At 35.8% G+C, this 17585-nt stretch overlaps 1 protein-coding gene across 3 annotated transcripts in view; it reads left to right on the top strand.

The window, feature by feature from the left end:
- Window positions 1-17585, top strand: part of FZD3 (frizzled class receptor 3) — an 86477-nt gene that overhangs the window by 18364 nt on the left and 50528 nt on the right. For 2 of the 3 annotated variants that reach the window (XM_006081931.2, XM_023755938.1), the window contains exons 3-4: window positions 3342-3538; window positions 9008-10025. In XM_006081931.2, coding sequence (XP_006081993.1) covers window positions 3342-3538; window positions 9008-10025 — 1215 coding nt within the window. Of the gene's footprint in view, window positions 1-3341; window positions 3539-7220; window positions 7305-9007; window positions 10026-17585 lie in introns of those variants that run through there. The other variant, XM_014456992.2, reaches the window with a different exon arrangement.

The following is a 17585-nucleotide window of genomic DNA, read 5'->3' as shown; positions in this document are numbered from 1 at the left end:
TCCATGGATTATGCATATATGCATACAAATTCTTTGGTTGATCTCTTCCCACCCACCCACCCACCCTCCCCCGCCTTCTCTCTGAGATTCTGCACTTTGTTCTATGCTTCTATGTCTCTGGATCTGTTTTGTCCATCAGTTTATTTTGTTCATTAGATTCCACATATAAGTGAGATCATGTGATACTTGTCTTTCTCTGACTGGCTTACTTCACTTAGCATAATATTCTCCAGGTCCCTCCATGCTGTTTCAAAGGGTAAAAGATCCTTCTTTTTTATTGCTGCATAGTATTCTGTGGTATAAATGTACCACAGCTTTTTAATCCACTCATCTACTTGGGCTATTTCCATATCTTAGCTATTGTAAATTGCGCTGCTAAGAACATAGGGGTGCACACATTCTTTCTGATTGGTGTTTCAGATTTCTTAGGATATATTTCTAGATGTGGGATCACTGAGTCAAATGTAAGTTCCATATTTCATTTTTTGAGGAAACTCCATACTATTTTCCATAATGGCTGCACCAGTCTGCATTCTCATTAGCAGTGTACTGGTCTTCATATCCTCACCAGCACTAGTTATTTGTTGATTTGTTTATGATAGCCATTCTGACAAGTATGAAGTGATACCTCATTGTTGTTTTTATTTGCATCTCTCTGATGATCAGTGACTTTGAGCATTTTTTCATATGTCTCTTGGTCATCTGTATGTCCACTTTGGATAAGTGTCTATTTAGTTCCTTTGCCCATTTTTTAATTGGATCATTTGTCTTCCTTTTGTTAAATTGTATGAGTTCCTTATATATTTTGGATATTAACCCTTTATCAGATGTATCATTGGTAAATATGTTCTCCCATACAGTGGGCTCCCTTTTCATTTTGTTGATGGTTTCTTTTACTGTGCAGAAGCTTTTTATTTTGGTGTAGTCCCATTTGCTTTTTTTTCCCTTAGTTTCCTTTGCCCTAGGACAGTGGTCGGCAAACTGCGGCTCGCGAGCCACATGCGGCTCTTTGGCCTCTTGAGTGTGGCCACAAAGTTTCAATCACACTGTACGTGCGTGCCCGCACATGGTATTTTGTGGAAGAGCCACACTCAAGAGGCCGCAGTTTGCCAACCACTGCCCTAGGAGATGTATCTGTAAACATATTGCTATGAGAGATATCTGAGATTTTGCTGCCTATGGTTTCTTTTAGGATTTTTATAGTCTCACGACTTACATTTAAGTCCTTTATCCATTTTGAGTTTACTAGTATTCTTGTGTAAGGTGTAAATTGGTGATCTAGTTTCATTTTTTTGCATGTATCTGTCCAATTTTCCCATCACCATTTATTGAAGAGACTGTCTTGACTCCAATGTATGTTCTTGCCTTCTTTGTCAAATATTAATTGAGCATAATGGCTTGGGTTGATTTTTGGGTCTCTGTTCTACTCCATTGATGTATATGTCTGTTCTTGTGCCAGTACCAGGCTGTTTGATTACAGTGGCTTTGTAGTATAACTTGATATCTGGTATTGTGATTCCTCCAACTTTGTTGTTCTTTTTCAAGATTGCTGGGCTATTCAGGGTCTTTTTTGGGTCTCGAGTATTTGTTCTAGATCTGTGAAACATGCCGTTGGTAGTTTAATAGGGATTGCATTGAATCTATAGATTGTTTTTGGTAGTAAATGATGTTAATTTTACCAATCCATGAAAGCGGTATATTCTTCCACATGTTAATATTTTCCTCTAGCTCTTTTATCAATGTCCTGTAGTTTGCCGAGTACAGACTTTTACCTCCTTGGTTAAGTTTATTCCTAAGTGTTTTAATTTTTTTTTTCAATGGTAAATGGGGTTGTTTATTTAGGCTCCCTTTCTGAGAATTCATTATTGATGTATAAAAAAGCCATCGATTTTTGGGTGTTAATTTTGTATTCTGCTATATTGCCTAATTCATTTATTAAATCTACTAGTTTTTTGGTAGAGTCTTTAGGATTTTCTATGAACAATATCATCTGCGAATAATGAGAGTTTTACTTCCTCCTTTCCAATTTGAATGCCTTTTATTTTTTCTTCTTGTCTGATCATTGTGGCTAGGACTTCCAGTACTATGTTGAATAAGAGTAGTGAAAGCCAACATCCCTGTCTTGTTCCTGTTCTACAGTTAACTTCTTTGACATCAGTTTCTTTAAGTGACTCTTGCTTTTCTGATTGTATTGTGTATAGGAGATCTCTTGTTAATATTTATCAGTGTAGAAGTAAATTGATTCTTACTCAATAGGCCTGGTAGTGAGAATATTTGTTATCAATTCAAAATCAACAATGACTCTGAAACTATTATGTAAACAAGTGAAAAAATATTTGCTTGTCAAAAGCCCAGATGTGTCCTAGCTAGTTAGGCTCAGTGGCTAGAGCAGCGGCCTGTGAACTGAAGGGTCCTGATCCCCAGTGTGGAGCGTGCAGAAGGTAGCCGATCAGTGATTGTCTCTCATCATTGATGGTCTTTCATCATTGATGTTTCTCTCTCTCTCCCCCTCTCCCTTCCTCTCTGAAATCAATAAAAAATATATATATTAAAAAAATAAAAAGACCAGATGTACACTTCCTGGGATATTTGATCTATTCCTGTGGTTATAATGATGATTTAATATGGTTTTATGTTTAGAGCCACTATTTATTCCTTTTTGCTTTCTTAATATCAGCTTATAGTTAGCTCTGTTTACATCAAGTGATTTCAGAGTTTAAAGAACTCTCTTTTTAAAAAAAAAAGAACTCTCTTTTGTTTTATCTTTAATTTTTAATGTAAAAAGAACAAGAAAGTATGAGAAAAGGTGAGAGATCTCTCCCTTACTTCTCTCCCTCAAAACAACTAGTTTAACTACTTCTCTTCCTCCCCTCTCCTTCCTTTTTACTTTTTGTCTTCTCTCCTGTTGATACATGTTAATTGAAGAAAATATAGAAATTGAAATACATAAAAGGAAGAATATTAAAATTTCTTGTAATCTCATCCCAAGAAGTAATCTTTTGAGCATTTATCATACATTTTTTTTTCTTTATAAAATGGAGCATATTGTTATTATTGGTTCTCAGGCTTGTCTCTACATTAATATCACCAGTAACAATTAAAATATACATATAGATTCTAGGATATATCTCAGACTTAACCAAATCAGAATCTCTAGGGGTGGGGCTAAGATGGTTTGTTAAAAACAAAACAAAACAAAACAAACAAAAACCCTCCTTAAAAAAATTTAATAACTTTCAGAATTTTTTAAACAAAAAATTGAATATTGCAATATGGTATATAGAAAACTTTAATTTATATAGAAATCTTTCTCTAATGATTCAATTTTAACTTTTTCCTAGCCATTCCACCCTATGGTGAATCTGGATTGTTCTCGGGATTTCCGGCCATTTCTTTGTGCACTCTATGCTCCTATTTGTATGGAATATGGACGTGTCACACTTCCCTGTCGTAGACTGTGTCAGCGGGCTTACAGCGAATGTTCAAAACTTATGGAGATGTTTGGTGTTCCTTGGCCTGAAGATATGGAATGCAGTAGGTGCGAAAATCATATTCTTATGGATCATTACTTATGTTGCAATATATTTAAAAATTACTTGTCTTCTTGTTCATCAGTTTTTAAAAACTTTTTAAGTACATATATATTAGTCTTAATTTAAAAAAATATACATATATATATTTTTTTATTTCAGAGAGGAAGGGAGAGGGAGAGAGATAGAAACATCAGTCATGAGAGCGAATCATTGATTGGCTGCCTCCTGCATGCCCCACACTGGGGATCGAGCCCACAACCTGGGCATGTGTCCTGACTGGGAATCAAACCATGACCTCCTGGTTTATAGGTCAATCACTGAGCCACACCAGCTGGGCTGATTTTTTCTTTTTAAGGAAAAAAAAATTTTTAGATGAAATTGAAAATTCTTCCTTGGTACCTGCCTTGATTTCATTACCTTCTTTCCTCCCCAGAGATGAAGTAATCATGTTAAATTTGTTGTTAATCATTCCTGTGTTTGTTTTTATACTCTTACTACATATATACATATCCATAAGCAACATTAAATTTTTTTACATGTACCTATGTTTATATCTTTAGGTCTGGTTTCATTCCCTTTAGTTGCTATATAATGGCCAATTGTACTAATATCCTATAGTTATTTAGCTATCTCCTAAGGATGGTCATTTGGGTTATTTTCAGGTTTTTGCTATTATGAACAATGCTACAGTGAACATTGTCTTCTTCATGTTTAAAATTAAATTTGTTTATCATCTGACAGTAGTCCTTGGAGGTAGGTAAAAAGCAGGTGGTGTTATTCTCATTTGAGAGATGGAAAATTTAAAAAATAAAACATTAATTTCTTGTAGTCAATTCACTGACATTTTGCTTTCTTTTTTTTTTTTTTTTTTAAAATATATTTTATTGATTACCTCTTCAGAAGTTTGTAAATTTTTTGACTGGGCCAGAATCCTGTTTTGTTTCTTATATTTAACTCTCATATTTAGTGGTCTTTTTATGTTAAAAGTTTATATACACGTATAGAAATCTCATTATGATCTTTATGTCTTTATTTTGATAAGATTAAATCTATTTTATGTCCTCACTATTGCTTGGGATTGCCTAACTCTGAAAGCTTAAATCCTGGCAAGCTGGTCTTTCATAACAACTCTTCATTCTTCCACATCTCTCATATTTTTGTTTCTACTGTACCCATCTTCGCTTCATGGACACCAGTAGACTTTTGTGTTTTTTTACTCTCCCAATAGACCCCTTCTTGATCTTAATTATTTCCTTACGTAGCTTAAGCTTTGTGGTCCATCACTTGAAATAACACTTTTGCTAGCATTTTTAATTTATTTCTTCCACTATATTTGCTCAGATCCCCAAACTGATTGATTCAACCAATGTTTTATAAATTACCTGTGCTATTATTTAATGATTCAAACCATAGCAATTCTATTTGCTGTTTGTCTTTGGTCAGTAGGGAAATTTGTGCTCATCCCCCTAAGCACCTAAGCTAAATCTGTATAATTCATTTCAAACTCATTTCACTTTTATTCTCTATTTGACCCTTATTCCCCTTAACCTCAACCTGTCCTCTCCTGAAAACCAGTTAGGCCATCATGTGTGAACCGTTGTAGCCTGTTACATCTCAAACCAATCCTTTCAATTTTCTTTATTGGATCCTTTACTGCTTTCTGACTATTAAACACTGGTGCTTCTCAGAGTTCTGTTCCTATTCTCTTTGATTCTACATGCTTCCCCCAGATAATATCACCTTACTGGTTTAAACTTTTATTCATATACTGATGACTACTAAATCTAAATCTGTAGCTTTGATTATCTTCCTACCAAATTCAATATCTGCATATCCAAAGCCATTGGAAATGCTGGCCTGAATTTGTCTCAGATAACTCAGTTTCAACATGTTCAAAATTTACTTTATTCCTAGATCATTTTTTTATTGCCTGGAAGTATCTTCCAACTTTATTGACCTTAACTTCCACATTTAATCAGTTATAAATCCCATCTAACTAATTTCATAGCTGTCACATTCTCACTGCCTTACATGGTTTTAGTTCTGGCTCAACTGGTATCTCTGTCCCCATTTTTGCCCAGCTCTATCTATCTTCCACACTGCTCTTAGTCATCTTTCTAATTTCTTGGGGTAGGGTTATATGAATATATTTATTCAATAATCATTAATTTAACAAATATTAAGTGGATGTGCTCTGTGTGTGGGCACTATTCTATGTTGAAGATGAACAGTAAACAAAACATCTCTGTTCTTATGGAGCTAAAATTCTAGTGGTGGGAGATAGATAATGTCAGCTGGTAACAAATGCTGTTAAGAGTAGAGATCAGAGACATAGAAGTATGGAACAGACTGATGAATCTCAGAGGGAAGACACGGTGGTTGGGTGGGTGAGAACAGATTAACCAAAGAACTTATATGCATTATATGCATAACCCATGGATATAGACAATAATGTGGTGGTGAAGGCCTGGGGGTGGGGCACAGGTTGAAGGGGGTAAACGGGTGGGGGGGAAATGGGACATCTGTAATACTTTCAACAGTAAAGATAAATTTAAAAAAAGAATAGAGTTAGGTGATAGTGATACAATACAGGGAAGTATTGTATTTTCTATTTTCTGTGGAGGCATTGGGGAAGGCCTTTTTGATAAGGAGGCATTGGAACAGGGACCTAAGTAAAGTGGGAGAACAAATACAGATATCTAGGAAAGAATAGTCTAGGCAGAAGAAACAGAGGAGCAAGTTCAGAGGTTCTGAAGTGGAAGAATGCTTGGCATATTCAGAGAACAAAGAGATCAAAGGGGCTGGAGCTAAGTGAGGGAGGGAGAATGGAAAGGTTAAATAGGATCAGAAAAGTACTGGGGGGGGTAGTTTTGTAGCTCTAATATGAATTTGAATTTGACTCAGAGTGAGAAGGGAAGTTGTTAGAGGATTTTGAACAGAAGAAATATGATCATGAGCACAGGAGTGGCTGCTGTATGGAAGTGGAGATCAATTGGAAGTTCAGGGAAGAGGCACTGATGTCAAACTGGGGGGCAGCAGTGGAGAAAAAGAGAAGTGGTCAGATTCTGGAATATCACAAAGTAGAATGACAGGATTTGCTGGTAGATTCTGAAGTGTAAATGAGAGAGAAGATGACCCCAAAGTTTTTGGCCTAGGCAGCTAGAATGAAATTATCATTTATGGAGATGGAGAAATCTAAGGAGTGGAAATCAAGAGTTTGGTTTTGAGTGAAGGGTGTGTATGTGTTGAATTGGAAGTTAGATATGTACAAATACATCCATAAAAATACATAGTATTACTTTGCATGGTTTTAAATTTTATCAGTTTTATACACACACACACACACACACACACACACTTCTGCAATATGCTTGCTTCTCCAATCTCATCCCTGTCACAAGTCATGCACACTTCATGCTCCAGTAGTACTAAACACACCCTGTTCACATCTGTATGCTTTTGCTTGCATTTCTTGCTAAAATACTGTTTGGCATACTTCCAATACTGGCAAATACTGATTCAAAATTTTATGTTAAGAGACTTACCCTGTGAAGTCTTTTATAACCTCTTCTCCTGAAATAATTAATCCTTCTCTACATCATTTTATACTTTATATAGATTTTGATTGCTTCATGTATCACACTGCTGTCTTTTTTGTTGTCTTTACCAGTATGTATCTCCTTTTAGACTGAAGGATAGAGATCCTGTTCTTTTGTCTGTTTATGTTAAACCCCTGGCATACTTCAGGATTCCAATAAATGCCTGAATGCAGTAAGTTTCTGTCTTTTGGCTTTATAATTCCAAGCCCTGTGAAGAAAATGGTTTGTATCAAAAAATAAAAGATTATCCACTACAGCATAAGGTTATCATGCATTTGGCAAACAATATAAATGATAGTTCCTTGGAAACTATTTGATGCATATAAACTAGTAAAAATTTAGTTAGTGAGAGTCTGAGGACTTAGCAACTGCTACTGGCAAGAAAATTGAAGATGCAGGAAGTTCATGAGGATGGTACTAATAGTCATGTAAGTATGTCTGCCCTATTTTCTCTGTCCTGAGGCTATGGCACTTTCTCAAGTCTGTGGATATGGAAAATTGTTAAAATGCAGATTTCTTGGGCCCTAACAAGAGTATATTGTAATATGATTTGTGGTGGTGGGGACCAAGAATTTACATTTTAAAAGAATCTTAAGTTTTCTCATGCACTTTAAAGTTTGAGAATAACTGAAGTAGAGAATGCAATGGATTGGAGAGAAATTAGGGATGGTAGGAAGGAAATAGTTGACATTAGAGACCTTAGAAGGCCTTTAATTAAACAATATGATAAGCAGAGAATGACTGTAAAATGGGGGGAAAACGCTAAAAACTTTAGCTTTCTAATTCCAACCCCTGTGAAGAAAATGGCTTGTATCAAAAAATAAAGGATTAATCCACTACAGCATAAGGTTATGCATGCATTTGGCAAACAATATAAGTGATAGTTCCTTGGAAACTATTTGATGCATATAAACTAGTATATTAGCCACTTATAAGGATTTTTAATGTTAATCTAACTCAAAATACCTTGGAACATGCATTTAGGGAATATTTTTAACTTATGTTTAAGTAAGTTCTTATGTGAATATAGGGTAAGTTGAAGACTATACTGTAGTTAGACCAAACTAACTTCTAGCTTCTATTCTGTTGGAACTATATACTTACATGTATTTATTTTACCTGTTTTATATATATTTTATATTTTGCAATGCTCTAAACTGTTCTAAATAAATAGTTTATATATACACCTTAAAATTTTTTTTTTTATTGATTTCAGAGAAGAAGGGAGAGGGAGAGAGAGAGAGAAACATCAATGATGAGAGAGAGTCATGGATCAGCTGCCCGCTGCACGCCCCACACTGGGGATCGAGCCTGCAACCTGGTCATGTGCTCTAACCAGGAATCAACCAGTAACACTCAACCACTGAGCCATGCTGGCTGGGCATACACCTTTTTTGGATGGCTATGCATGACTATTTTAAAAAAGAGTACTGTTTTCGTCGTTGTTTTAATCCTGACCCAAGAATTCTAGAGAGACAGGGAGGGAGAAGGTCAAGAGAGAGAGAAAAACATCGACACAAGAGAGACACATCGATTGGCTGCCTCCTGGTCGAGCCCCTACCGGGGCTAAGGAACTTTCAACCAAGGTATATGCCCTTGACTGGGAATCGAACCCATGAAACCGGCAAGAGTACTGTTTTTAAAGCTAAGACAAAATTAAGTATGAAACATTATCATTTTTGGTCAACTATGGAAAATCTAGTTCTGTGAACCAAACAGAAAATATTACCGTTTACTTTATTTCTACTTATTGTAATGTGCTCTAAGTACGTAAGGATAAATAGTAAGGTCACAGGTGGTAATTTTGGAAATCCAAATTGTTAAGTAGCAGTGATTTCCCAATAAGTAAAATGGTTCTCATCTTGTATTTTATAGGTTCCCAGATTGTGATGAGCCATACCCTCGACTTGTGGATCTGAATTTAGCTGGAGATCCTACTGAAGGAGCCCCAGTGGCAGTGCAGAGGGACTATGGTTTTTGGTGTCCCCGGGAGTTGAAAATTGATCCTGATCTTGGTTATTCTTTTTTGCACGTGCGTGATTGTTCACCTCCTTGTCCAAATATGTACTTTAGGAGAGAAGAACTATCATTTGCTCGATATTTCATAGGATTGATCTCAATCATTTGCCTCTCTGCCACGTTGTTTACTTTTTTAACTTTTTTGATTGATGTCACAAGATTTCGTTATCCTGAAAGACCTATTATATTTTATGCAGTCTGCTACATGATGGTATCATTAATTTTCTTCATTGGGTTTTTGCTTGAGGACCGAGTAGCCTGCAATGCATCTAGCCCTGCACAGTATAAGGCTTCCACAGTGACGCAAGGATCTCATAATAAAGCTTGTACCATGCTTTTTATGGTACTTTATTTTTTTACTATGGCTGGCAGCGTTTGGTGGGTAATTCTTACCATCACATGGTTCTTGGCAGCTGTGCCAAAGTGGGGTAGTGAAGCTATTGAGAAGAAAGCATTGCTGTTTCACGCCAGTGCATGGGGCATCCCTGGAACTCTAACTATCATCCTTTTAGCGATGAATAAAATTGAAGGTGACAATATCAGTGGCGTGTGTTTTGTTGGCCTCTACGATGTTGATGCATTGAGATACTTTGTTCTTGCACCCCTCTGCCTATATGTGGTAGTTGGGGTTTCACTCCTTTTAGCTGGCATTATATCCCTAAACAGAGTTCGAATTGAGATTCCATTAGAAAAGGAGAACCAAGATAAATTGGTGAAGTTTATGATCCGGATTGGTGTTTTCAGCATTCTTTATCTGGTACCACTCTTGGTTGTAATTGGATGCTATTTTTATGAGCAAGCTTACCGTGGCATCTGGGAAACAACATGGATACAAGAACGCTGCAGAGAATATCACATTCCATGTCCATATCAGGTAAGGGAAACCTTGTTCTAAATTTTGTGTAATAGTGAAAAGAAGGCATATTACTATGAAGAGCTAATCTTAGCTGGGGTTTAAAAAAAATTCATGAACCTTCAATTTGTATATAAAGTTTTAAAGCGAAAGATAATGAATAAATATATTGTAATAATGTCATGCATATGTTTCTATAAACATCTTCCTTTTAAAATAAGACTTTTACCACTTTAAGGTATGGGCTTTTAAGCAATTTACATCTGTTATTACAAAATAGTTGCTTGTTGATTCTTTAAAACTCCGCAGGTTTGAGGGGAAGAAGCACTTTACCAACTCTGGTAAAAAGGTACTGTCTTTTTATAGAAATTTTACTGATGTTCAAAATAGGAATTAATTGTTTTAACAGTTTTGCAAAAATAATAGAATGCAGTTGTACAAACCAGTTCATCTCTTAATTGGTCTCAGTTTTCTCTTTTGCATACTGAATATTTTGTGATTTACTTTTTAGTTTAAAGCAGTGGTTCTCAACCTTCCTAATGCCGCGACCCTTTAATACAGTTCCTCATGTTGTGGTGATCCCCAGCCATAAAATTATTTTCGTTGCTACTTCATAACTGTAATTTTGCTACTGTTATGAATCCTCATGTAAATATCTGATATGCAGGATGTATTTTCATTGTTACAAATTGAACATAATGCATAGTGATTAATCACAAAAACAATATGTAATTATATATGTGTTTCCCGATGGTCTTAGGCGACCCCTGTGAAAGGGTTGTTCGACCCCCAAAGGGGTCGTGACCCACAGTTTGAGAACCACTGGTTTAAAGAGATTAGGTAATCATAATAATAGAATCTTAGAATTTTAGATCTTGAAAAAACTTTAGAGATCATTTTCAGGTTCCCTCTATAAAGTTCTTAAGCATCTGTCTCCTTTGAGGCTTAGAAATGTATAGTAGCTTGCTCACACTCACCTGGGATTTAGGTCCTAGGAGAGAAGTGGAACAAGGAAAGTAATTCAGAGGAGTTGATGCTAAGTATTTATCTCTCTCATCTTAAAACCTTCTCTGGAACTATGCCACTAGCTATTACCCTCTCTTCTTCCTTTTAAGACGAGTTTTCTTGAAAGAGTTGTCTCCTGTTCATCATGTTCCAGGTTTCCTGTTCTCGGAAGTACACCAGCCACCTTTTCATCTATACCAACCCTTATGTTTCTCTAATACCTTTTAAATGTCTTTCTTAAAGTACTTATGTATTTTACTTGTCTATTTCTCCTGCTAGATGGTGAATTCTTTGAAAGCAAGAAATTCTTTTGCTTTCATATTTTTAATGAATATTCTGTAGGTTAGTAGATAATACCATTGAGAATGTGGGTGTATAGATTGAGAAGAAGAGACATAAGAAATGGTAATAGTCCTAGCCAGTTTGGCTCAGTGGATAGAGTGTGGGCCCTTGTACTGAAGGGTCCCAGGTTTGAGTCTGGTCAAGGGTATGTACCTTGATTTTAGGCTTGATCCTCCGTCTCAGTCAGGACACATGCAGGAGGCAACCAGTCAACATGTCTCTCTCACATCGATGTTTCTGTCTCTCCCACTCCCTTCCACTCTCTAAAAGTCAATGGAAAAATATCCTCGGGTGAGGATTAACAACAACAACAACAAAAAAGGTAACGGTGGTACTGGGAATAAGGAATGTGTGATTAGCACATAGTCAAAGCTCATAAATATTTGATGAATAAAAATGCCAATTCCCCTTTTATTTTGTTGTATAAATAGTCCTATGCAAAATTATATTTTTATTGTATAAATATTAGCTACTGGCTTTTAAAAAATAAACTCAAAGAGATCAGAAAGAATGAATAATTGAAATTGTATTATATTTCTTAGCAGAATTACTTATTAAAAACTCTTAATATGAATTTTCAGTCCTGAAAATAACCTAATTTTGCCCCTAATGAGAGAAAAAGGTGATCAAATTACATCATATGCTTCCCCATATAAGTTATCTAAGATTCCAAATATATATTATCTTAGGGTAATTAAAAAAACAAAGTTTAACTATGAAAAAATGATCTAAAAAATACTAAACCTTGCCCTGGTCGGTATGGCTTAGTGGATAGAGTGCCGATCTGCAGACTGAAGGGTCCCAGGTTCGATTCCAGTCAAAGGCACATGCTCAGGTTGCAGGCTCGATCCCCAGTGGGGGGTCGTGCAGGAGGCACCCAACCAATGATTCTCTCTCATCTATGTTTCTATCTCTCTTGCTCTCCCTTCCTCTCTGAAATCAATAAAAATGTATTTTTTTAAAAAACCAAACCTCAAACATGTAAATTAGAGTAGTTGGGATGTTGCTATTTTTAAGACATTCCTAGGATTCTTTTAGCATCTTTAGAACCAGCTTAAGCTACACAGATATATGTGTGTGTATGTGTGAGCACATACATTCCTTTGTAGTCATAGGTTAAAAATATTTTTCCAACTTACAGAAATGTTGGATTTCCAACATACTGAAAGGAATAGAGAATGATATAACAATAACATAGTTATTAAGCTGTAAACTCTGGAGCAGGAATCCATCTCCTAGGGTTGTTTTTAATATACATGCAGACACTTAGAAAAGTACCTACTATATAAGTGCTCAAATGTTATCTTTCTTAATCATTTTCTTCATTTATTGTTGCTGCTCTTGCTATTTACATATGTACATATATGTAAATAATAGGTTTTTTAAATCATCCAGTACTAAGCTTTAGTAAACCATATTTGCTTTAGACTTTTTAGAGAAATCATATTAGATTTGACTGAAACTTCCTATGTACCTTTCCCCAGTCCTGTTTCTCTTATTCCCTGCCCAGAGTTAACCATCATCCTGAATTTGGAGTGTCATTCCCATGAAAGTCTATACAATTACCAATGTGAATGTAGCTATGAAAAACTTTTGTTTTATACTATACTAGGGGTGGGGGGTGTCTCTCAGCTCGGCCTGCGCCCTCTTGCAGTCTGGGAGCCCTCAGGGGATGTCCCACTGTCTGCCCCCTGGTGATCAGTGCATGTCATAGCGACTTGGTTGACTGGTCGACTGTCTGCCCTTTGTGGTCAGTGCATGTCATAGTGAGTGGTTGAGCGACCTTAGCATATCATTAGCATATTACACTTTGATTGGTTGAACGGCCAACCAGATGACCAGACACTTAGCATATGAGGCTTTCGTTATATAGGATAATATGTAAATATTATACTATATATCTGTTTTTGATATGTATTTGTGTTAATACTGTAGTTCATTTTTCTTAAATGTTTCCTTTTAAAGAAGTTTATGTTAATATTTTAAATATATAGAGGTCTAGAAAATAACAAACACCCATGTACTCATAATGTTGAAATTTAATATTATATTTTATCAATGTGGCTGGCTGGCTATTATTAAAGACTAGAGGCCTGTTGCACGAAGAGATCGTGCAATAGGCCTTCCCTTCTCCTGGCTGCCAGCACAGGTTTTCCTCCGGCACCCGGGACCCAGGCCTTCGCTCCGGCCGGAGCCGCCTTCAGTCTTCTGTCTTCGCTGCTCCGGCCGGAGCCGCCTTCAGTCTTCCGTCTTAGCTGCTCCGGCTCGCCTTCAGTCTTCCCTCCGCCGCTTGGAGCCTACGTATGCAAATTAACCACCATCTTTGTTGGCTGTTAATTTGCATATCACGCTGATTAGCCAATGGGAGGCGTAGTGAAGGTATGGTCAATTACCATGTTTGTCTATTATTAGATAGGATAGAGTTGATGAACCTCTCTGTTCCCTTTCATATTCCCATTCCCCTTCTCCCTTCCCAGAGGTAACCCTTCTCATAAATGTGATATTTATCATTCTCATTCTTTCTAATATATATATATATATATATATATATGTTATATATATATACCCCCCGCACACATACACACACACACATATGTGTGTGTATACATAGATAGATAGATAGATAGATAGATATTTGTTAAGCCTCACTCAAAGATATTTTTTTCATTGACTTTTAGAGAGTGTGGAAGAGAGGGGGAGAGCAGAGAGAAACATCGATGTGAGAGATTGGTTGCCTCCTGCATGTTCCCTGAATGGGAGCAGGGATCTAGCCTGCAACCAAGGTACATGCCCTTGACCGGAATCGAACCCAGGACCCTTCAGTGCTCAGGCTAATGCTCTAACCACTGAGAAAAAAAAGTTAGGACTCTTCCTAATATTTTTATGTTGTGGCTGAATATGTATCTATAAAACTTGCTGTTTTGCAAGTTTTAAAAATTCATAGGAATGAGGTAAATCTGTAGGTTGCTTTTTCACTCAACTTTGTTTTTAAGAATATAAATGTTGATATGTGTACCACTAATTTGTTCATTTTTAACTCTAGTAGTCTAATGTAGAAATATACTGCAATTTATTCACTCATTCTGAAACTATATTCTGGGCATATAGTTTCCAGTTTTTTTGTTATTACAATCCATTTTGCAATGAATGTTCTTGTAATACCTATCTTCCTTGTACATGAATAAGAATTTCCATGGGATATACACCAAAATGTGAAATTGTTGCATTATAAGACATCTTCAACTCAAGTAGTTGTTTTAATTTTACACTCAGTGCAGTATGAGTTTGATGAGGTTGAGCATGTTTTTGTATGTTTATTGGGTTTCTGTTCTGTGATTTGCCTATTTGTAACCTTTGTCCATTGCTCTGTTAGGTATTTGCCTTTTGTTGTTGTTAATAGTTTAAATATTCTTGATATTCTTTGCCATTTATTTTTATTGCAGATATCCCGCTCTGTAGCTTTTCTTTTAACTTGTGTTTTCTTTGCCTTTTGTGTTTAAAAAAATTATTCCCTAGTTCTAAAGTCATAAATGTGGCCTGCTATATTTTTTCTAGCAGTTTTAAAATTTGAATTATTTTTGTTTTGTTTTGTTAATCTTCACCTAAGGATAATTTTCCATGGATTTTTAGAGAGAGTACAAGGGAGGGGGAGAGACAGAGAGAAATAAACATCTATGTGAGAGATTGGTTGCCTCCTACACATGCCCTGAATAGGACGGGGGATTGAGCCTGCAACGAAGGTACATGCCCTTGACCAGAATCGAACCCACCACCCTTCAGTCCACAGACTAACGCTCTATCCACTGAGCCAAACCAGTTACGGCTAAAATTTGAATTTTTGATTCATATCTCTAATCCCTTGAAATGTGTTTTTGTTTGTGTTGTGAGTAACATGATTTTATTTTTCCATATGAATAAGCAATATGCTTTCTGCACCATTTATCAGATAGCCCTTCTGAATTGTAATGCAACCTCTGTTATATACAAGTTTCATTTTTAGGCTCTTTTGTTTCATTGGTCTTTATAACCTTGTGTCAGTTCCACATTACCCCTACCTTCTTGTTTTTCAAAATTATTGTAGCCATCTTGGCACTTTTCTATATGATTTTTACCAGCAGTTTATTCATAAAAAGCACTGTTGGGATTGAACTTGTTTTTTATTTTAAATGAATCTGGGGAAATTGCCATTTTTGTATACTGAGTTTTCATATATTTTTGTTTATTTATATGTTCATTCATTTCTGGGTACCTTAAGTTTTTGTTGCAATTGTGAATAAGATATTTTCTGTTACATTTTAAATTGGTTATTGTTGGTATACAAGAATGCCATTCATTGATTTTTGTGTATTGATCTTATATTGAGCATCCCTGTGAATTATTTTATTAGTTCTAATTGTGTTTAGATTCTCTTAGATATTCTTTGTAGAAATTCTATTGTTTGCAAATAAGGACAGCTTTGTCTCTTGCTTGCTTTCCAGTTCTTATGTTTTATTTAAGATTTTTGCATCTACAGTAGTCCCCCAATATCCACAGGGGATGTGTTCCAAGACTCCTGTGGAGGTTTGAAACCACAGATAGTTCTGAACCCTGTATATACTATATTTTTTTCTATAAATACACATCTATGATAAAGTTTAATTTATAAGTTGATATCAGTAAGAGATTAATGATAATAACTACTAATAAAATAGAACAATTATAACAATTACTCGACTTTTCATGGAAAGGAAGTACTACACATCTTCTCTTAGGCACATCTGAATTGTCAACATCACTACTCTGGCCCTTTGGGGCCATTAAGTAAAATAAGGGCTACTTGAACACAAACACTGTGATACTGAGACAGTTGATCTGATAACCGAGATGGCTACTGAATGTATTATAGACAGTGTGGAGATGTTGGACAAAAGGATGATTCATGTCCTGGGCAGGCTGGAGCAGGACAGTGCTAGATTTTATCATGCTACTCAGAATAGTGTGCCATTTAAAATTTATAAATTGTTTATTTCTGGAATTTTCTATTTAATATTTTTGGACTGTGGCTCTACAGTTAATTAGAACCGCAGAAAGTGAAACCACAGATATGGGGAGACAACTGTACACTCATAAATGAGATAGATGATGATAATTGCTACTTTTCTGTACTGTCCCTGTCTAGTTTGGGTGTTGAGGTTATAATAGCTTCATAAAGTGAGGTTTGTTTCTCTGAAACAGTTTGCATAATAAATAGGGCTCTCTGCTCTTTAAAAGGGTTAGTATATCCTGTAAAAACTCTGTGTCATAGTATTGTAGAAGTAAGGTGAGAGACGTTTTGGGAATCACTAGGTTTTTTAAACTACCACTTCAATTTCTTTAATAGTAATGTTTTATTCAGGTCTTATATTTCTTCTTGAGGCATTTTTGAGAATTTATATTTTTCTAGAAAAATATTTCAAATAAATTGGTATAAGGTTATTCACATTTTTTAATTTTGGAAATTGTTACTATTTCCTATTTTGGTTCCTAATTTATGATCTATTTTTTTTTCTCTCTTGATCAATCTTACCAGAGGATTATAATTTTAATTCAGTTATTTCTGTTCTTACCTTACTTTCTTCCTATTGCTTTTCTTTAGAATTATAGTCGATGGTTGAACAATGTGGAGGTTAGGGGTGCCAGCCCCCACGCAGTTGAAAACCTTCATATAACTTTTGACTCCCACAAAACAATGCATACATACAGTTAGCAGTTGGTTAAATCTAACTCGGTTGTGAAACTCAGGGATACAAAGGGCTGGTTGTATATTTATTGTAAAAAATCTGCATATAAATGGACCCACTCAGTTCAAACCTGTGTTATTCAGTGGTCAACTATACTTTATTTTTCTAGCTACTTGAATATTCAGCTCATGTATTGTAACTATTTCCTGGTTTTTGAAGTGTTTTTATTAGTCATTTAAAGTTTAACCAAAAAAACATTATTTCTTAAAAATATTTTTTTTTATTGATTTCAGAGAGGAAAGGAGAGGGAGAGAGAGATAGAAACAGCAATAATGAGAGAGAATCATTGATTGGCCGCCTCCTTCACGTCCCCCACTGAGGATTGAGCCTGCAACCCGGGCATATGCCCTGACCTAGAATCAAACCCGGGACCCTTTTTTCCGCAGGCCGATGCTCTATCCACTGAGCCAAACCAGCTACAGCCAAAAAACTATTATTAGCCATGTTGGTCACTCATTCAGTTTTTCATACTTAC

This window comes from Myotis lucifugus, unplaced genomic scaffold (genome assembly GCF_000147115.1).
Source record: "Myotis lucifugus unplaced genomic scaffold, Myoluc2.0 scaffold_1, whole genome shotgun sequence".
Lineage (NCBI taxonomy): Eukaryota > Metazoa > Chordata > Mammalia > Chiroptera > Vespertilionidae > Myotis > Myotis lucifugus.
Note: the sequence above shows the minus strand (reverse complement) of the source record. Positions and strands in the feature narration are given on the sequence as shown.